The sequence below is a fragment of the Argiope bruennichi genome, chromosome 5, assembly GCF_947563725.1.
Source record: "Argiope bruennichi chromosome 5, qqArgBrue1.1, whole genome shotgun sequence".
Taxonomy (NCBI): domain Eukaryota; kingdom Metazoa; phylum Arthropoda; class Arachnida; order Araneae; family Araneidae; genus Argiope; species Argiope bruennichi.
Genome location: NC_079155.1, coordinates 18,571,273 through 18,593,958, shown reverse-complemented (window position 1 = coordinate 18,593,958; position 22,686 = coordinate 18,571,273). Strand labels below are relative to the sequence as shown.

The following is a 22,686-nucleotide window of genomic DNA, read 5'->3' as shown; positions in this document are numbered from 1 at the left end:
TGAAATTTTAATATTAAATAAGTTGTCAAAAATCTAAAAATTATTTTATATATAAAACTAAAAAAATAATGACTGAATAAAATATTTTAAATTGATTAACAAAGGAGAGAAATCAATGGTGAATCAAAATTAAAAATTTTCAATTTTATTTTGGCCATTGAAACTGGAACAATATAAACTTTATACCAAAAATGACAAAATACTGATTTCATATTTAAGAAGAACTATATAATATTTAATAGTAATAAGTTAACTATTTTTAATAAGATCTCTTAGCAATTTTAATGTACAAGACTATATAGATTCATATTTTTAAAAAAAGGAAAATAAACTTACTATGATGAGAAGGACACAAAGCATTTGGGTAACGCTCTGCTTCCCGAATCTCATAATATTTATCATGTTTTAGAAGAAACTAATAAAAAAAAATATAAGCATATACAATTTTTATACTTGAAACAGTATAATTTCATTATATTTAAAAGTGACAGCTTCTATTTAAAATAAAAAATTTCAAGAATATCTGAAAAAGAGGAAAACTAAATTCATTTGACACAATATATAATAAAACATAAGCATTTTTATTTCATGAAGATAAATATATCGAGAAAGACTATAAAAGTGTGTATAAAAATATTAATGAACAAAAATTAGTAACACTCTCATAGTGTATTTAGCTTCCTTGCAATCATATTTAATAGTTTTTCTTATTTTTTAATATTTTGTACAAGCATTTAAAAATATATTAAGAGGGGGGAAAAATTTATGAAAAGGACACATAACACTATATGCATTTACAGATTTTGCAGCAGTTTAGTAAGGTTTCCTAATGGGGATATGGAGATATATCACAAAAGTTCTAAAGAATTTTGTTATTATGCCTTAAAAATAAGAAATTTTGAAACTAAAATGATATTTTCAATGAACTTAACTATTTTTTGAAAACTAAATAAATTTAAATTTACTTTCAAATTAACAGAAATTTATTATATAAAAGTCAGAAAATGTTATAAAATTAACATTCATAGATTTTTTTTAGATAAACCACATAATTATTCTACTTCAATATAGCATACATTTTTTTTTTTTTAATTTTTTGGTCACTGCATGCTTAGATAAGTTTTATTTAATTGCAAAAATTTAGGCAATCTCTTATGATTTGCAAATTAAGTTAATGGAAATTTTACCTCCAAATGTCCAAAAGATTGAACTAATGGGATGACATCCAATCCATTTTCAGCAGCTAAACTTTGAATTTTCTGTATTTCTTCCATGCTATAAAGATTATCAATAATATACTGTCAGAAAACTGAATTTACATGTTCCATTAATTATTTTAAATATCAATAAACATGTTTTATGAGAGATTTTGAGCTTGTCAAAGAATTAATTAAATATTAGGAAATGTTACATTAATAAGTATTCATTGAAGGGAATTATTATCAGAGGATGTATTTAGTTTTTAAAAATTCTAATCAAATTATGGAAAAATCCGACTAAATTCAAATTTAATAAAATTCAAGCCTATTATATTTTCTTCCTTTCACCAATATATCCATATGTATATTATATATATGCTTATTTTGTATTTATTATGTATATTATTTTGCATTTATTATGTATATATTATATGCTTATTTTGCATTTATTTTTACAAAATAATCCTAATTTATAATATTTTATGTCAAATATATTAATCTGCAGAGTCATTTTTTTTTCAATATAGCAAGTTTGTGAATATGAAAACCAGCTCATCACTTAAACAACAATAGGCATTTAATATATTTAATTTATCAAATACAAAGATATTACTTGTTTCTCTACTGTGTGTTTACATTTACAATTTTGCTGATATCTTTGAAATGAGTGATTTTACCAGACTTAAATTTTTTGAGCATAATTTCTTTTCTATATTAATTTCAAACTTTTATAACACAAGACACTTTAGAATATATTATAGAGCTTTCAGAATATCAAATAACATTTTGAAGATATTTACCATATCTTGTGCTGATAAGGTATAAACTAATAGCAAAATGAATGCTACATACATATATTTTTTTTCATTTATTCTAAGTCTTCTTTCAATACTTTTGTTTGAAAAAAAATCATTTCAAAGTTTTAAAATATTATTTATGAGCTAAGCTTTTAGCATGATATCGCCACTATAATATTCATAAGTAATGTGTCACCAAGGTTTATAGGATAGCTTTTTCATTTTGTTTCATTTTCAAAATCTTGATTAAGAATATGAAAAGAATAATAACATTAAGCATATACTTTAATTTTATTATGTACACTGAGACAAATGAAATTTCAGCAAATCAACTGATTGTTAACTAGCTGATTTACAAAGTTTTAAGGTATTTTTCAATTGTTATTGAATAAGACAACAAGTTTTGAAGTGATTAGGTTGGTAATAATTTATAATGTAATAAAGAAAAAAAAATCTGCCTTTTTTATATATTTTATTTCTTTTAGATATCATGGGCACTGTTCAATGAATGCTTTAAAAAATATGCCATGTTTTTAAATTTTACATATTTAAAGCACATATGCAATATAATATTTAAATTGAAGGAGTATCTAAAATTTTAAATAATTTTGATTTCATTTCCTCAACAATTTAATATTTCTGACAAATTTTAGGAATTACCATGACACCAGAAGAGAGAGAGCAAGAAAAAAATATGCGTTTATAGTATAAATATGCATAAAAAAAACAATAACTGTGTGCCCCTTAAAATTTCTGAGAAAAATTGAACAGAATGTTTTTTGTGTCTAATTAATCAAATCAATATATTCTCAAAGTAGCTCATTTCTTAATCAAGACAGGTCTCTAAAACAGTTTTAAAAAGTGAAAGAATAAAAGCAAATTATGTTACTATTAAAGAAAATTATTATTATATTAAAATTATTTTTAATACATATGAAGTTTTAATATTTTAAGAATTAATATCCACCTATAGACATCTGGTTGGCACACAATTTGAAGATCACCTTGATATGGAAACATATCTTCATATTCCATTAATATACCAGTGGCACCCAATTTTTTTAACAATGGAAATACCTATCATAAAAATACAATATCATCATGTATGAGGGAGGAGGAATCAAAAATAAGTATAATTAAACAGAAATAAGTCTGACAATTGAAAAATCCAGTTTCTATTAATTGAAAAACAAAACAAAAAAAACAATATGATTCATACATTGAAATAAAAAAAAAGAATTAAATAAACAACTACAATTATCTGTTTAAATTGAGTAAACAATTAAAAACATATAAGAGAAATTTGAAACTTAATTATCAAAGATTTCTTTTGAAAATTGAGAAATTCTATGATTGATTATTTCTTGGAACACGTAAAAAATAAAAATCCTCTATATAATTTTTAAGCTTTTAAGAGTATTTGTAATGATTTAATTTAATTTAATTTCAATTCCTAATACAATTCCAGAATGGTTAAATTAATAAATACAATTATTTCTCATTTCAAATCAGATATGCTCTTCCAAATAATTTTACTTAGTGCAAAACCAATTACCAACTTAAAATTATGAGTACAACATCAATTTAAAAAAGAAACCAAACTATTATCAAAAAATAACTGATTGAGTTGAAAAAAAAATTGCATAAAATTATTTAAATATTAAAAAAAATAAAAATAAAAAACTAGCTAAGAAAGTTAAAGAAAAAGGAGAGCACAAATATTGCCAATTAAAAATATTTTATAATGATATTAATAAAATTTATATAAAAACAGTATATTTTAAAATATCTAGAGAAAAAAAATTAGTCATACCTGTTCATAATAACCGACTATTGGTGGTGCACCTTTAAGATCAAAATGAACAAGCCTAAATGAAATTAAAAAATATATTTAATGCATATTTGATATATAGTTAGAAATGGATTAGAAATTTAATAAGTTGCTTATGTTTATCTATATGGATATTATGAAGAAGAAAACATACGAGTCAATCACAAATAATGAATCATCCTCTCAAATAATGAATCCTAATAATATGAATATGCCATTCTGAGGCCTATTTCTAGGCCTAATAATTATTTTAAACTTTACATTTAGTTATTTTTTAAAATATTTATTTAAATAAATAAATTAATTAAAAACTAAGCTACACTGCTGTTTTTTACCCAGCTTTTCCTCAACATGTTCTAAAATAATTATTGAACAAAAGCGATTAGTATGCCATCTTAAAAATAAACAGTTATCTTTTTAATGATACCAATTTAATGGACATACTGTTTTTAAATTTTAATAAATTATTCATAATTAGTTTTAAAATATAATTTATGACAATGTTTTCTATTCTAATAATAATATTCAAACCAGTTTCATTGTCTCACCAAATCCTTGTATGTTATTGCCATTATTAAAGTTATAAAAATATTGCTTTCTTTGGACATTAAATCTAAGACAGAATTTTCATTTTCTCTCTAATTTTGTAGCATGCATATTATTTAATATATATATATTGGAATTCTATGGCATCAATTATGGTATGAAGCAATATTTAATTTAATTATCACAAATTTTTAAATGTTCTAAATACAATATAAGGTCATTTAAGGTTAAATTTAAGGTTAAGGGTTGAGAGTATGCCAGGTAGCTGAATATGGAGGGAAAAAAAAAAAAAAGGAAAGAAAGAAGAGTTTGCTTCTGACCATGAGATTAGATGTCAAGAGTAAATGAACATAAATTTAAAATGCTGCAGGTAAAAACAGTTAAGTATAAAGTGTTTTAAGTAATTGGACCAAAATTCTTTTAAAATCCTGTGCAAAACTGGGTGTATCAGTATGAGAATTATATAAAGCAAAATGTTTCTAATATTCTGAGCAAAATATTCACAAATTCAAACATAGTATCTTTTTAAATATTCACAATTTTTTTCTTTTCTTTTTTAGAAATTGGAGGCACAGCCATATTATTAAATAGGCAATTACTTAAGGACCTCAAAGCTTTTTATGATATTTTCAGAGTCATTAATTAATTTTTTTCTTTTATTGAATTTACAAAGGTTTTATACTCAAAGTTATCAATGAAATTTTGATCATTTTTGTACAACATTAACAATTAATTACTCATAAATTTTTTATTGTGTAGTTTCATAATTTGAAAATTTTTTTTTCATAATTTAATAAAAGATATTCAATCTTATAATTAGATAGTAACTGAATATACTGAAAAAGCATATTTTCTTTTCTTTTTTTATTTATTTTAATGTAAAATTTCACTTTTTGTATAGAGGATATTGTAATTTGCATTTTTGAATTTGATCAAGAGTTGAATATTTAGTTATTTCAGTTTTTCAAAATTTGCTACTTAAAACATATTATAGAGAAATTAAATTAAAATTTAAAAAAAAATCTGCTTTTGAAAATTAGGAAATAGAAAAAGGAGGACCCAAAACATACATTGCTTCTAGGGAGCTTGATTCAGCTCTGACTGTAAACATTGTTACAGATGTATAATTATTATATTCTATGCAAAGTTTTTTTTGTAATAATATCCTATGAAGACCTAAATTTTTTAGAAGAATAATTAAAATATCGAAAAAAATTAAATAGCTTAATTATTCAATTATCATAGACAAAAATATAAATAGATACATGAAAATTAATACCAGGAAACATCTTCATACTATCAAGTAATAAGCTTCAAACATAATTTTTTTTTTTTTTTTTGCAGAAAGATATAAAAACAATTCACTTAGAATTATATATATATTTTACAAATTGTTCTTTTCTCTATGAAATCATGACAGGAATAACTTTTTAGTTGATTTTCTTAGAATCAAAGTTTGAAATATTTCTTTCAATTAAAAAAAATGTACATATTTTGAAAAACAAAGACATCACATCATTTTATACCACACTGAAAAAATTTTTTAAATGAAATTTTACTTTGAAAAGTCTGGTGAGCTGCAGTCATAACCACTCATTTTAGATTGTTTAGAAGATCTAAGACGTCATCAGTTTATATATTTCAAATTTGCAAGCTTTGGTTGGGTAAAGCAAAAGTTTATAAAATCTGAAAGAAAAAAAAATATGTACATATATAAATATGTATTTAAAATCGTAAATAAATGAAGATGATGGACAACAGAGGAACTAAAGGCATATATGTAGGTTATAAAACTTAAAAATTACCAAAAAATCGATGGCTTTGAATATTTTTTTCCACTTAGAAACCAGAAGTAAAATCAAGCAGACAATGTCTAAAACTGAAACTATATCTCAACAGGACTCGATGTTTCTTCTTTACAACGGATGAAAAATGCCGGTATCATATTGAAAAACAAATAATAAAAAATAGAATTTTTGTAACATTTTTAGTATATGCTTGTTAAAAAATAAAATTCATTTTTTTCTAGCTATAAAAAATTACAAATTTTTTTTTCATTGATAAATAAAGTTATATTAATATGAAGAAGACTTCATAATCGATTAATCGTAAATTAAATCTTGATCAGTTTCTGTTTGTTTTGGTTTGCTATTACTTTTCTTTTTGGGTGTAAGGGGTGATCTGCCAAATGATTTTTTTCTTTTATCAATTAAAAAAATAATGCATTTCTAATAAAAATGCTTTATTTAAAAATGAAATATAGAATAATTTCTACAAAATTTAGAGTAACAGACATTGTTGATTTATAATATTTTTGGACAAAATTAAATGTAAAGTATCGAACAAAAATTAGCTGATTTTATATCAGTTCATATTTTAGAACTAATGTTCTTTGATTTATATTTTGATCTTATTTTTAAAAGAAGCTTCTTTTAATAAAAAAGTTTTTTTTTTAAAAAATAACATGACGAACTTGTGGGCCGTAAATAGCTTAGGAAAAGTATATACTTTATCTACAAATGATGATCATTGGACCGAATTAAAGTCCGATGGAATTGATTTTAAAAAAGTTGCCGCTCATGAATTTTTTACTTGGGCAATAAGTGGGGATCATCAAATATATATCTACGTTCCCACAAAGGATATTCCAATTAGATGCAAAGTTGTGACTTATGAGAATGAGGTAAAGATTTTTTTTTTTTTTTTTTTTTGCCAATATATATTCATTTAAAAATGTCCATTCATTCATTAAAAATTACAATATTTATGTTATATGTTAATAATATTCATATATTTCATTGTTTCTTCTTTTCAATTTATTTGAATATTTATGAGATTTTATATTATAGATCCTTAAAAATTATCCAGAAAAGAATTAAGTAAATAAAGCAGTGCAATTTTTCGAGTATCTCTCATTGTAATGCTGCTATATAAATTGCATAGTTTTTTTTTATTTGATAAAGATATACGATGCTGTTCTATAGCTGCTTGTTGCTCTATCAGCTGGATAAGCTGTCATTTTTCCTAACAAAAAATATTAAGAGAAATGAATTGTTAAGTTACTTAACAATTACCAATAATTTGAATATTTTATTCAGTTGCTCCACAGTCTATTTCAGAAAGCTCTTTATGATGTTAAGCATTCAGCAGTAAAGCATATTACTGCAAGGTTTTGCTCATCCAGCATATTGTTTTTCATTATTTGTTTCTGTGTATTTACAAATATGTTCTAATCTAGATGTTTTGTTATTTATTATTAACTCTCTTCTCTTAGTTTCATCAACAATTTGATGGAAACAAAATTAGCTTTTATATTACTTCCATATTTGCTTATCAGCTGTTTGATGTATAAGTATAAAGTACTTTATTTTTTCTCAACTTCATAACTTATGGTTGTTCTTTCTGAGACGTGGTGCTGATGTCATACTAAAAGAAAAAAGCGAGTTTTGAAACAAGAATTATAATTGTTATCAACTGCTATGCATCTAATTTGAAAATATCATTTTTATTGTAGAAATTTGTTTGCATAAATTTTAATTATGCATATTGATCTTCATTGACATATGGTGGTTCTATTCAGTTAAAAACATACTGAAATATAGTTTTTATTTTTCATGATAAATATATAATTTATTCAAATTTGACCAGCATAGCTGTACAGCTGTATAACATATTTGGATTTGCATGTTGCAAATTTTGTAATCAGTGTGAGAAATATATATATATAAGCTTATTTGGTTTGAAGCAGAATGCAGGTTTGAAGACATAGAAGAGACTTTTTACATTTTTAAATTCATTTTAATCCATCCCGGGAAGGCAATTTTAATACAGAACATGTCCACGACAGCGCTGAACAAAAGCAGAAGTAAGGAAGGGATGAAACAAATGATCACTAGTCTTATATAACATGGGATTTCCGGCCACGTGTCAATTCGATACTGTTCAGTAGGTGTTGACCTTGGATAACGGCCCCGAAGGGATATATATATATATAATCTATTGAACTGACCTAATTTCTAAGTGGTAAGTTGATAAATGTTCTAAATGCTTCTTTTAAATGTAAATTTTTTTCATCATCCCAACTACCACTCGATTGGCTGGAAAGACAGAGATGCTGAAGGAAAGAATTATTCATAAATAATCCTGTGATGTAATATTTATCATTTCTTTTTGCTGTCTTTATAAACAATAAACAAAAATATTCTCGCTTTCAAATACAAAATTATACATTTTTGATTTCACAGTTCAAGCAAGAAATCTAGTATTAATTTTAGATATTTCTTTTCATCCAATTGAAGTTAAAATTTGACATAATTTTGGTTAGAAAATTACTGCATATTAAATTATCTAAGTTGGTGCATTTTTAAGTTATTATTTTTAAATGTATACAAATGATAACAGATAACAGCTAGTCTGATAATAAATTTGATCTGAAACTTACAGAAAAACTTACAGATACAGAAATGAGTTCCTGTAAATGGATTCCTAACAAAATTTGATAGAATACAAATATTATTGTAATGACCGTGAACCTAATTTCATGTTTATAGATCATTATGTTGTTCAAGTTCTGTGTTTTATTTTCAGGGAACTGTGCATGTGGCTAAATTATTTCATTATAATGGAATTTTATTCTTGTATAGTTCACTTACAAGAAAATTGTGAAGTTGATGCGTTGTGACATGCAAAATAAAAAAAAATGCTTTATCTGAAATTTATGTAATAAATAAAATAAAACTACTTAACCAAATTGTATCTTAGAAAACAAATTGATAACTGAAGCTCTGCTTTGCTTGCTTCAGTTTAATACATTTGTCAGTTTAATACATTTACACATTATAAATGTATAATTCCCTATCCTTATTTTAAAATATGATTAAAAAATATTGATTCAACAGGCATATTATCATTTTTTTAATGCTTAGAAATCGTGTGTAATGATATATTTAATGTAATTTTAAAAATTTTGTTTCCTAGCGCTGGAATCCTTTCAGTGGCTTTAGTACTAAATTGTTGCCTACTGATCGTCCTCACTGGAGTAGTGCTGATGGCTTGGTTTCTCTGCCTCAAGGAAATTTTCACTTGCCTTCCAAAAGCTGGGAATGGGAGGAAGAATGGTATGTTGAAGACAACTTAGATGGTCAACCCCTGGGACCTGAGGTAGATTTTTTTTTTACAGTTTTAAATAATAATTAGATTTAATTAAGTGATTGAAACCTATTTACAATAAATTACATGAAATCACAATCACTAATTTAAATATAATTCTTAAGGGCATCTATTTGGTTCTTTTGTCCCAAAAGGGAGATGGCAGCTCAGGTAGCATTCTCGTCATCTGACCACAGATTAAGATTATAAGTTCCATCCCAAAATAGCTCTAGTATTGCTTTAAAAATAGGACATTAATATGACTAGACTAAACTAAGCCAAAACTTTTTTTTGAGGGGGGTGGATCATTGAATTGTGTATTTGTGGATCATTAAGGATGGTGGTGTAGGTATTTGTGGATCATTAAAGTATTTACTTCCTTCATCTATTTTGATTAAATTTCTGTTTTATTTTACTATTGTTATGAATCTTTTTACCTTTATTATTTATTTTTCATATTTTATTGTATTAGTTTATTTTATTACTGTGTTATATCAAATGAAATATAAATTACATGATATATTTTTGTAATTTTTGTTTCTTTATTTTGAAGTATGGCAACTTTCCCCCCTTTATCTTTCACCCCCTTTTAAATTTATTCCTTCCTTTATAAAGAAATGTGACTTTTATATTCTTTTATAAAGAAATATAATTTTAAAAACTTTTTAAAACAAAACAAAACAAAAAAAATTAAAAACATCATATTTCTTTTAATAGGGTTGGACTTATGCAGCTGATTTCCCTGCTAATTATAGTCCTAACAAAACATGGAATTCTCTTGTAAGACGCCGCAAATGGATTCGTTACCGTCGTTTCTGTGCTACCAATAAATGGTCTTTGGTAATTCATATTTAAATCTTTAGGTTCTGATTTAATTATATTGTAGTATTACCAGATTATTTAAAAATGTTATTTGTTTTATAAAATATTTAAATGCTTTGTCCGAAGTTTAATAGATCTTGATTTACAAATTATTTATGCATATATTGGAAGGCTCAAGTTATGAAAATGTTTTACATAAGTAATATACGTTTCTATAATAGCATATTTTGCATACATTTTTTTTGCCATTTTTTTAGATATATTTTGCAAGACAATAAATTGATGAATCCTAAAAAAGCTTTAATTTTTTAGATGGATTTCTAATTAGTTTCAGTGCATCTTATAAATAACATAAATGTTGTGATAGTTTATTTCATATTTTACTGCATTACACTTTATAAAAATATAAATGTTAACTTGCATAATGCTTCTGAAAGTGTTAAATTCTAAGAAAATTTACTTTTTTGTTTATAATCTGTTATACCATAATTATTCAACATCATTTTTTATATAAATTCTAACTTTATAATAATTATTGTTGCTTTGTTATAAGCTGGAATTCAGTTATCTAATTTATATTATGCTCTTTTAAAAGATACCCAGCATCCATGAAGATCCTGTCACGGAACCTTTTATTGATGTGACAGTTGGAGGTACTGAAATACCTGGTGGGGAATCCAACAAATTTAGTGTTTGGGCAGTTACTATAATGGGAAGAGTAAGATTCTTTAATTCTTAGATTTCCTTTGTGTTATCTTCTTTTAAGCTAATTCATTCACTGTATGTTTCTAAAGAAGTTTCTGTCAGCAAGCTGGAAACAGAATTAAGAACAAGAATTATACCCTCTCTCACTATTTCCATGTCTTAAGTTTAAAAATATTGAAGCTGTGATAGTAAGAAAAACATCAAAGTGAATGTAAATGATGGAAATATTGGGTTTCAATTGATTAGCAGATTGTATTTTAAATTAAATATTAATTTCAAAGTAAAAAAAAAAAAAAAAAATCTGGATTTCTTTTAACAACTAAGTTTAGTGGTTTTTATGCTTCTGAAATGAAGACATCTGATCAACTACTATTTTCATTGAAATTCTTGTATCCAATGATGAACATGAACAAGAACAGTTAGCAAAAGTGACTTGAGTTTTACATTTAGTTTTAAACGAAATTGTTTCAGTGTAAGCATCAACAGTGCATGCAGACTAGCATTTAAAACCTTCTTATTGTCTTGTAAAATTGATAATGTAGTAGTGCAACATCGTTTTAGAACATTAATAGATTCTTATTGGCGTAGAATTTTAGAATGAAAAGTTCTTTGTTCATCTAGGTTAAATTGTCTATTGCTTATGTTTATCGAGAAAAATATTTTATAACTGGAGGATGCTCATTATGCCTTTTCGATGCACAAAAATTATTTTGGAGCAATGAAACAAAACATAATGATCCCCTTTTGGCACCATAATCACATGAATTTCTTGTAAAAAATTGATAACTGGAAAATTACAGAATTTTTGAAATTAAATTAAACTTTTTAGACACTTTATACGTACCTGTATCAGATTTTAAAATGAAAAGGTTCTAAAATAATTTTTTTGATTAACTTGATTTATTTTTTAAAAATTTCCCTAAACATCCTCTACAAATTCTTTACAAAATGGATAAAACCGTTTAGATAACTTATTTTAAGAAAATATGCAAAGAAAATAATCTGAGATTTAAAGTAGATGCTTTTATTATTATTTAATATATTTTTTTTATTCAAAATGGTTGTACAAATTTCCTTTTAAAAATAGTTTGAAATATTACATTTTTATTTAATATGTAATATTATGTGCTCATACTACTGAAACAATATGCTACTTAAATTTTTCATTAATAACTGTCTAGCATTCTATGATATTTTAATTTTAAAGGTCTTGTTTCGTTATGGAGTAACTGAATCTTCTCCTGAAGGGAGTGGTTGGGTCCCTATAAAAACACCTGGTCAAGCAGATGTTAGTCAAATTTCTGTGGGCCCAACAGGTTTGACGTGGGCTGTGACTTGGGCTGGAAATGCTATAGCTCGTACTGGTATTACAAGAGAAAATATAATGGGTAAGCATTTCATTCATATTAGTGTTTACAGTGTATATTTATATATTTATACCAATGGTTGCATTCAACTAATATAAGTGAAAAATTATTTCAATCAGCAGTTTTGTTGTATGTTTTAATTTCTGTACTTTCAAAAACTTTCAGAGAGAGAATAACTTTTTGGAACTTATGTAGAGCATGTACATTTGCACACAGTGAATGAAAAAAAAATTAAGAAGGAGTAATTTAAACGTTTATGGTTGCAAATATATTTTATTATATACTTATTTCTATGAAATCTATATAGAAAACATTATGTTTATAATAAATACTAAAAATTGGATTGTTTCTGTTGATTGTCAAACTTCTTCATGCAATTGCCTTCTACTACAAAATTGCATTCAAATAAAGAAATATAAAGTTGCAGAAGAAATGTCTATCTAATTGTAAAATGCCCATGTCTTAATAATCTGTGCATTTGTAGTAAATCTTGAGAGATAAGAACTTTTAATGAAAAACTGTGATGGACAACAAAAACAAACATATGCTTTCATCTTATAATAGAATAACCCCTATACAACACACTTATATCAGCAAATCTTGTAGTATCCTCACCATCAAAATTACATCATGAAATTAATGAAATATGATATTTTGGCATATGCATAGTAATCAATAAAATTATAGTTTTCATTAGAATTTGTGCAAATTTCAAAAACTATGAAACAGAATAATAAAAATAGTGTTTTTGAATTATTCCATAGCATTAATTGCATCAATGTGTACTTGAAATGTCGATTATTGGCAGAAATTTAGGATTTCTAAGCTCCTAGTATTATGTAGAGAGTCAATTTGTACTAAACTGAAACATTGTATACTTTTACTACTGAATATTTTAAACTGTTATAGTTTTTAAGAACAAATTCCTAACTTCTAAGATTTACCATTAAAGACACTAGTTTTGGTTTCTGTAGCATTTAACCACTTTAATAAAAGTATGCATTACTTCCATCTGGCTTCCTTCATTCAATAATTTATCTATTTGTTTATTTAAAGATACACTCTGGGTATTGATACAGAAGTTTTTCCAAAATTTCTTCATGCATTGTACAGTATAAAATTTAAGAGGTTCATTAACAAATAATAATGCTTAGTTTTACATGAAAATACAAACACATTAACTACAAAACATATATGCAGGAACTGCATTTGCAGTAAACAGCTGCATACAAGCAGAAAATTAGTAATGAACAATGGAAGCAGCACAAAGTGCTAAGAGAAAACTCACAGGCAGGAACTTTGCTCAACTACTCATGTCTCCCATCTCATCTGTTTCTTTCAGCTGACTGTTTGACTGATTTTGATTCTGATTCCCAACTTTTTATAATTTCTGTGACAAGATAAAGAAACTTCTAGAAAGATGTTGTAACTTTACTTCAAATCCACGGTCATTGATCTGATATCCATTCAGGATCCATATGAATTATCTGTAAAACTATCTTCCTGATTAGAAGACTTAATATGCAGAGAAACAATATAAAAAATTTCATAACAATATTAATTAGAGGGATATCTTTATTTTCACTGTTATGTAATTAACTCTTCAAGTGCAAGTTATTTTGATTTTGCAGTTATCAAGTGGAAAGATTTAAAATAAACTCATTTTTTAAAAAGTAAATTATCTCTAATATTTTATCTTTATTAAATGATTTTTATACATTTATATGTATAAATTCAAATTGCCTGTCCTTGAACTATATTTAAAAAATTGGAAAAGACAGTTTTATCATGCAAAGTGTTAAAAATATAACATTATTAACTATTTCCCTGAAACATCTCTGGATTTTTTTAAAACATATATCTTAGTGGTTATAATAACCAATTAAAAGGCTAACTAGAAAGTGATATTTAATGATATTATTTGTCTATTTATAGAAATAAATATATTTGATAAATATTATCCTATTATTAATATTAAATGAATATCTTAATCATTTCAGGAAGTGATTGGGTTGTTGTTGATCCTCCTTCTAGTTCGGATCCTTTATCACAAATAAGTGTTGGAAAAGATGTTGTTTGGGCTTTAAGTAAAGATAATAAGGTAACATTACTTTTTAATTGTATTGTTAAAAAGATGATTTGCATCTACAACTTTTCTGTCATTTCTGTGCAGTATTTAGAGTGATGGAAAAGAGAAAATGTAAACTGTATTCCAAAATAATTATATCATTCATTTCAAACTGAGATTTAATATTTGGGTATTTAAAAAAGTTTTATCTAGTTTATTTATTTGAAAGTCAAAATTGTAATTATAAAACATATGTACCTCTTAAGATGAACTATTAAAGGCTTTTAAAAATTGAAGAAAGGTAAAATTTCAAAATATATCTTCTCATTAAAAATATAATTGAATTGCTTTATAATTTTTTTAATTATTATTTTCTAACTTTAAAGACAACATTAAAAGTTGAAAACTTTACTAGTTTTCTCTAATTTTAATTTTTTTATTATAATTACAAATCAAAATTCTTATTAAATTGATCAGTTTTCTTTTATTCTTCTATGTTGTAAAGATGTTTTTTTTGTTTGTTTTTTTATTTACATATACATTTGTATTTTTATTGAAATGTGAAAATTCATTTTTTATAAGTATTATATTTATACTGGTATCCCCAAAAAATTGAAATATGGTTTAATTCTTTTCCCATTTAAAGTAAGTGAGCAATGTAAATTGCAAAATAGGCTAAAAATAAGCTACAAAATAAGATTACTTTAATAAAAAAATGCTTATCATTAATTTTTAAATAAATTACACTTTTTAAATTTCTTTACAACCCCTCTATATGAATTTGGTTAGTTAGAAAGTTTTTCTTCTTTATCTAACAAGATCATTAGAAAAATAAACTACACAACTGTATCTTTAAAATTAAATAAATTATTGCACAGAAAAAAAATTGACTTATGCCATTTTTCACATAACTTAAAACACTTTTCTTCAGTAAAAGTAGGGGCCATATACATATTGATATTGGAAATTTTTAGATAAAAAATGCAATAGCGAGTGTCCTAATGGCCTTAAATAAAGCTTTAATAGATAGTGATAAACAGTGCGAGGAGAGGGATGCATATGGCCGTGAATTTCATTTAGTATGGTCTCACAGTTGGCCCACATATAAAAAAAAATCATGCATACAATTCAATAGACATTTTATAAACTATATTTTAGTAAGATCCTGTGATTGTTTTTTTATTTCTGGTACCATAAAAATGTACATGGACAATAATACAGAACATACATCTAAAACTTAGAATATTAGTAAAATTCATCAAAAAGATCAGGAAAGTTAAATTAGTAAATTGGAAAAGAAATCGTTTGCATTTCACTATGGAATTTAAAAAAAATATTTTAGCATAATATTTCAAAATATTTTAGTATAAATATTTAAAATGGCTAAATTATAATTAAATTAATCATCTGTGAGTTAATTTATTAGAGTGTCATTTTGAAAAATCATTATAAATTTGACAGTATATTACTTGCATGTATTTATAAAATTAATTTTTACAAATAACAATAACAGTCTGAACATAAAAAAAGTAACCTTGAGAGTAAGTGAGGGTTCTTTTAGTATACCCTAATTAGGGGAAAAGGTTTTTTATTTAAACATTTAAATACATTCTATCTTTTTATAATATGAAACAAATTTCAGTTCTATTTTGGTATATGGTCCCTATGCAGAGCATTCAGTTTTCAATTAAGTATAACTCACTCAATTTTAAAAACTTGAGTATGTGATTTTTTTGTAATGATATTATTGCATAAAAAATTGGAACTTTCTAATTGAATAATTTATCCAGATGGGCACATAAAAATTTAAAAAGTGTAACTCTTGAAAAATTATTGTGGAAATTTTTTTTTTATTAATATGGTCTTTTTCATACCTTATTTTGAACTACTTTGCAATTCACATTGAAAACTTATCTTTAATAGGTAAAGAATTAAATGTATTTCAATCTTTTGGGGACATCTTGTATAGCAGATATCTGAAAGATATTTATTCTCTTTCAAAAACATTTCATTAGGTATCTGATTTAAAAAATAGTTAAATTAAATTTATTGAATTGCAAATTGCTTTGACAGTTTAATTTATGGCATTATTTTAGTTTCAAATTAACAGTCAAAATTATTGCTTCAGGTATGGTTTCGAAAGGGCATTGATGGGTTGCATTCTGGGGAAAATGTGGCAGCTGCTACTGGAACTGGGTGGATTGAAATGTTTGGTACCATTTCTGGTATAAGTGTTGGTAGCGATGATCAGGCAAGTTGGATTTTCTCAACCTTAATTTTTTCCATTTTATGATGCAGTTAGCATTAAGTCAATCTATTAAAATTGAAAAAAAAATGATAGAATTGAACCTATCCCAAAACATAGTAATCTGGTAGTACTTTAGACTTGATTTTTCCATCTTTATTTCATTTCTATTCATTCATTTATAACAGTGATAATGTTGCCTCTGATGACTAGCTTCTTCACTGAGAATACTGGTTATATTTATTTCAGATAAATCATAAATTCATATCCATGATTTTGCCAGATTGTTAGATATTAAAACTCTTTATATTGACTAATTATGACTCTATTAATCCAATTAACTAGTATGTAAATAACATAACAATGATTTTCATCTAATGAACAGGATAATATAAAATTTTTTTATACCTTTGTGGAATCAGAAACAAATTATATGTTGGAAAATTACATTCCTGGATAAGAAAAATAACAATCAATATTTAATGTCCACACTAAATGATTTAAAAAAAAAACTTTGATTCAAATATGGAATTTGAATAGAAATTCTAATACTAACAAATTAATGAGATACATTTAAAAATAGCACATTTGTATAAACTTATTGAAGTATTGTATTATCAATATAAAATAGAGCAGAAAATATAAATGTTTGTTTGTCTCAAGAACTCCTCCTAAATGGGGACTCAATAGCAACATAACATTTACATATTTCATTAAGATGCCCATCCCTAGGCTACTGGTCTATCTTCTTTTAAGATGAATAAATAATTAACATAAGAAATTAATTGACAAAAATTAAATTAAACTTTGATGTTTTTCTTTTTAATTTTTGGTAATAATTTTTGAATGCATCATTGCACAGAAATTATTTAAAGTAGCAGATAATTATCTTTAGAATGACAGTTGATTGTTAACAGATATTTTTTTCTTTTTAAATTTTTTTTCAGAATTCATTAAAAAATTTAACAATCTTTTCTATTATTGTAATTAAATTCAAACTAATTTTATGCTTTACTCTGTTAAAATTTTGATAACAGATTGCTTACTTTGGACATTAATAGGAATATAGAATTTATACTTCCATTTTTCACTTCCATATCTTTTAATGTATAAGCATGGCAATTACTATGGATGCTACATTTATTTTCACATTTTTTTAGAACTTCTACTTAGTATGCAAAGTCATTCAAAGTAATTAAGTTCCAAAAGTAGAGTATCTAAGGTTTAGTTTAAATACCCAAGTGAAGAGAATGATACTTTCGATATTGCAATAACAGCAACAATAACAAACATTTAGAAAAACTTCTATTCTTATCATAGCTTTGGTAAGATAAGAGAATTAGAAAACTAAGGATTGCTGAACTTGTGCCTCCTGGTCCAGAAAACAGAGAAAAATAGAAGAAGAATTCTATCTTTTTATGAAGGGATTAGTTGATATATGAGATAGTAAATTAAAAATTAATAAAAGATATTTCAGTGAAAATCTATTTTTATTAAGTGTTGGATTCAAATACAAAAATATTTATTGTAATAAATGCTAAATATGCTAGTTAGTTATCCTTTATTAAAGATTATTCTTTGTAATTATAATTATTACATAAGTTTGAAAGAATGAAAGGCTTTTGAAAAGATGTATAAATGTTAATTTTTTAAAACAAAAACAATTTTAATTGATTTAAACATTTTCAGTATATATTTATTCTGTAATTTTTTATTGAAAAATGATATATTTCTTATTTCTTAGGTCTTTAGCATCAGTGCCAACTGTCTTGATATTTGTATAAGAACTGGAGTAAATTCTAATGAACTTTTTGGCCGAACCTGGAAAACTCTGAAAGCTCCCATTCAAGATTTACATAGTTCTCCCAGCTCTTCAAGTTTAGATTCCATGTCTCTTAGCTCTCACAGAGACTCTGTTTTCACTTCTGACTCCATTTCTTTAAGCCAATCGCCTGAAAGTGCTCGAAAAATAAGCATTCGTAGTGCTGTGTCGTATACATCATCCGAAAAGTCAGATAATTGTGTTAGCCCGAATTTAGATCTTGATGAATCTTCAGAACAAAACCGTTCTGATTCTGTTCTAAGTAATCATCAAGATGGTACACATGGTCGATTTCATAGTATTGCCAACAGGACTTCATCATACTCTAGTTTAGACAGTGAAAGCCTTTATTCTGACAAAGTGATGACTTTACAAGCTCCTATAGAAATGGTTGTTGATCCAAGCTGTCGGGATATATTGTGGATATGGATTAGTGCTAGTGGTTGTGCTATAAATTCAGAATCTTTGCCATATTGGTTTTCAGAAGGTTGGTGCCTTTTTATGTTTTTTATATGTAGTGTTTCATTAATATGTTCTTTTTTTCCCCTTTTATATTGTAATTACACTTAGAATATAAGATAATATTTTTTTTACATATAAAAAATATTAATATTTGATAATTATTGATTTATTTGTTACTCATAATTCATCAATTGTTATTATTTTTATCACAAAACACATTCTGTGAGAAATTTATAAATATGCAGTAATTGCTTATGTGATCATAATTGGCAATCCATTATGTTGACAATATTAAATAAAAAGACAATGAAATCTATTAGTTTAGAATTAATACTAGTTCATATGAACATTATGGGTTGTCTGTAACTTAAAAACTTTGAAAATACTGATTCTCTATTTGAACACATCTACAATAAGAAGAAAAGAGAGAAGATTAAAGAAAAATTTAAGAAATGAAGAATTACCAGTAGTAAAATTGAATATTGAACATCTAAATTATTTAATTAAGCTTATTTGAGCCAGAACTTTAATTTTATAGATTTATTTTCCTACTTGTGTCTAAATTTGTGAATGACATACTGATCCTTGCTGTAAATAGAGATTACAATTGAAAAAGAATTTAAAAAAAATGAAAATTTTAAAAACTTTCTTTTTCTTTTCGGGTCATGTAGCTAAAAGCACTTAAATGTAAAATATGAAGTGAACAAATTTTATTAAAGACTGTGACTGTTCATAAAATATGGAATTGTGTTAACTTTATTCCAGATTTTGCATTAAGAATGAACTTAAATGAACTCACCAATTCTTGGTTCTCATTATATAATTATTAATGTTGAACAACCAGAAGTTTGTCCATTACCATAATAATAATTATTATTTTATGATATCAATAAAATCTTAAATTTGTAGATTGTTTAAAATAATCTTTGTATTATATAATGAGCTACTGACCAAAATATTCTTTGCACTTTAAGTCAGTTTTATTGAATTAAATCTGTCCCATAAATAGTTTCAAATTGATATTTCTGACCTTAATTAGCTATTGTTTAAAAATCCAAAGACATACCTGAAGTTTTAAGCCATTAACTGTTGTTAATAATTTCTTTTTCTTCTTCTTTTTTTCTTTCAAAAAGTAGATTTGAAATATTTTCAAATGCACCAAATACACATAAAAAATAATTAGTATCAAAATAAAGAGCACAATTTGAATATACTAAATGATAATCAGGGTAAAAAATGAAAAAAAGTTCCCTGGTTTCTGGTATATCATTTTTAAACTTCAAGATTTATTATTTGAATAATTGATAGATTAGCTCTAGAATGCAATTGTCCCATTCTATTTCTCAAATGTTACTTTTGAACTTGACGTATTTTGGAAACAATTAAAAAAGTAAAGAGCTACTGACCAAAGCTTACAAGGAACTGCTAGATAATAAAATTCTTGTATATTCTCATTAATATATTTTCATCATTCATTCAATATTTAAATAGATTATTTGTTTAATGTATCATGAACATTAAACAAATTTAAATATAAATATTGCTAATAGACATTTCTTCATTAAAAATCTTTAGAGAAAATAAAATTTCATAGAAAAGTTTAAGCAGATTTGTTTTAAGTTAGGAATTAACCATATAAATGAATTTCGGATTATGTTGAAAGTGGGAAAAGGGGAAATGTGTATTAATTAGAAGCTCTTGAAAATGGTAATTGTGTTTTGCATTAAATAGATTTTAAATACAGTGTCTCACAAAAGTGATGGGACACTTGTGCTTTACAAAAGGAAACTGTAATAAAATAAATAAATAAACATGTACAAAACTTTTTTGGGTGTGTTTCATATTTAAAGTTAGTAACAATTATTACATAACATACATTTTGTCAAAATATTAAAATATTAATTTAATAAAAGTACAATTGTTTAGAACGGAGCAAAAAATGGTTCACATAAGTGATGGGACACTTACTTTTCCATCAAATATTTATCCAAAAATTTTACTTTTTAAAAGGTTTTAATATTTTGTTGGATTTCCTTTTACTTTTAAAACACGATTTAATCTTCTTGGGATGGATTCGACTAATTTTTTTGTGATTTCTGGAGTGATTTTACCCCATTCTTCTTGAAGCACCGATTTTAATTGTTGTTTTGAAGAAATGGTGTGTTTGCGAATTCTTGATTCCAATTCTTGCCAAATATTCTCTATGGGATTTAAGTCTGGAGATTGTGGTGGTGTTTTTATTATTTCAGGACAGTTATATAGCAGCCAGAGTCTAACGTTCAAAGCAGTGTGCTTGGGGTCCATTGTCCTTGTAGAATTTTAAAATCGTTATGAAGGTTCAATTTTCATGCTGAAGATTTCAAATTTTGCTTTAAAATGTCAGTATACTTGTACTGATTCATTATACTGTCAATAAAAACAAGATTATCAACTCCAGCTGACGACATACACCCCCATACTATAACTCCTCCTCCACCATGTTTTACTGTTGGCATCAAGTTCTGTTTGCTAAATTTTTCCCTGGGTTGTCTCCACACCAAGATTCTACCGTCAGAACCAAATATATTAAATTTACTCTTATCAGCAAATATAACTTTATTCCAGTAATCAAAATTCTTATTTGTGTTGGATTTTGCGAAAGCTAGTTTCTATCCTTTTCACTTACGAAGAATTTTTTCCTGGCTACTCTACCGTGATAGCCAGCAGATCGAATTACCCTTCTAATAGTCTCAGGATTAACAATTATTCCATATAATGCTTGTAAATCAGCAGCAACTTTAGGAGCACTCTTTCTTGGAATATTTTTTAATATTTCGAACGATAATTCGCTTTATTCCATTGGATAGCTTCGATGGTCGGCCAGGTCTTCTTTTATCCTGAATAATATGATTCTTTTTATATCGTTTAATGATATTGAAAACTGTTGAATGACTCAAGTTAACTGTTTCAGCAGTTTTTCTAATAGATTTTCCACGTTCAATATGCAAATTAATAACTAATTTTCGAATTTCAGGCGAAGTTTCTTTTTGTTTAGCATTCATGGCTGCACAGAGCTAAAAAAACACAAAAATTCCAAAACAAACTGGAGAGAAATACTGCAGACGATTTTATAAATTATTGCCAATTGCTTTTGAGTAAAAATTAAACCACCAAAAATATTTTTATTGCTTATCTCAGACGATTTTTGTTGCATATCTAATGGTGTCCCATCACTTATGTGAGCTATTCTTTGCTCCGTTCTAAGCAATTGTATTTTTATTAAATTAATATTTTAATATTTTGACAAAATGTATGTTATGTAATAATTGTTACTAAATTTTAGTATGAAACACACCCATAAAAAATTTGTACATGTTTTTTTAATTTATTTCATTACAGTTTCCTTTTGTAAAGCACAAGTGTCCCATCACTTTTGTGAGACACTGTATAAAACACATTCATTTTTCTTTGATACTCAAAGTATATTAATTGCAAATAAGAAAAGAAATAGAGAATAACCAAATACAAAATGTAGTTGGATTATTTAAGTGCATAATATAGCTTTTAAATATTAAATATATTCATTTTTCTTTGATACCCAAAATATGTTACAAAAGAGAAGAAAAGTTAAAAGTAGCCAAACATATAATATAGTTGGATTATTAAAGTTATAATTACTTATAAAATAAGAAAAT

The 22,686-nt window shown here is 25.3% G+C and overlaps 2 protein-coding genes across 2 annotated transcripts in view; one reads left to right on the top strand and one right to left on the bottom strand.

The window, feature by feature from the left end:
- The window catches only part of LOC129969327 (hexosaminidase D-like), a 29,155-nt gene extending 22,876 nt beyond the window's left edge, over positions 1 to 6,279 (bottom strand). Inside the window, exons 1-6 of the mRNA XM_056083855.1 lie at positions 6,179 to 6,279; positions 5,933 to 6,059; positions 3,810 to 3,864; positions 2,964 to 3,073; positions 1,188 to 1,275; positions 337 to 415 (exon numbers count right to left, since the gene is read on the bottom strand). Coding sequence (XP_055939830.1) covers positions 337 to 415; positions 1,188 to 1,275; positions 2,964 to 3,073; positions 3,810 to 3,864; positions 5,933 to 5,970 — 370 coding nt within the window. The 5' untranslated portion in view covers positions 5,971 to 6,059; positions 6,179 to 6,279. The remainder of the gene's footprint in view (positions 1 to 336; positions 416 to 1,187; positions 1,276 to 2,963; positions 3,074 to 3,809; positions 3,865 to 5,932; positions 6,060 to 6,178) is intronic.
- A 257-nt stretch (positions 6,280 to 6,536) lies between these two features.
- LOC129969255 (tectonin beta-propeller repeat-containing protein 1-like) overlaps positions 6,537 to 22,686 on the top strand; it is a 35,829-nt gene continuing 19,679 nt past the window's right edge. Inside the window, exons 1-8 of the mRNA XM_056083720.1 lie at positions 6,537 to 7,056; positions 9,351 to 9,533; positions 10,239 to 10,361; positions 10,939 to 11,061; positions 12,256 to 12,436; positions 14,416 to 14,516; positions 16,612 to 16,734; positions 18,473 to 19,037. Coding sequence (XP_055939695.1) covers positions 6,838 to 7,056; positions 9,351 to 9,533; positions 10,239 to 10,361; positions 10,939 to 11,061; positions 12,256 to 12,436; positions 14,416 to 14,516; positions 16,612 to 16,734; positions 18,473 to 19,037 — 1,618 coding nt within the window. The 5' untranslated portion in view covers positions 6,537 to 6,837. The remainder of the gene's footprint in view (positions 7,057 to 9,350; positions 9,534 to 10,238; positions 10,362 to 10,938; positions 11,062 to 12,255; positions 12,437 to 14,415; positions 14,517 to 16,611; positions 16,735 to 18,472; positions 19,038 to 22,686) is intronic.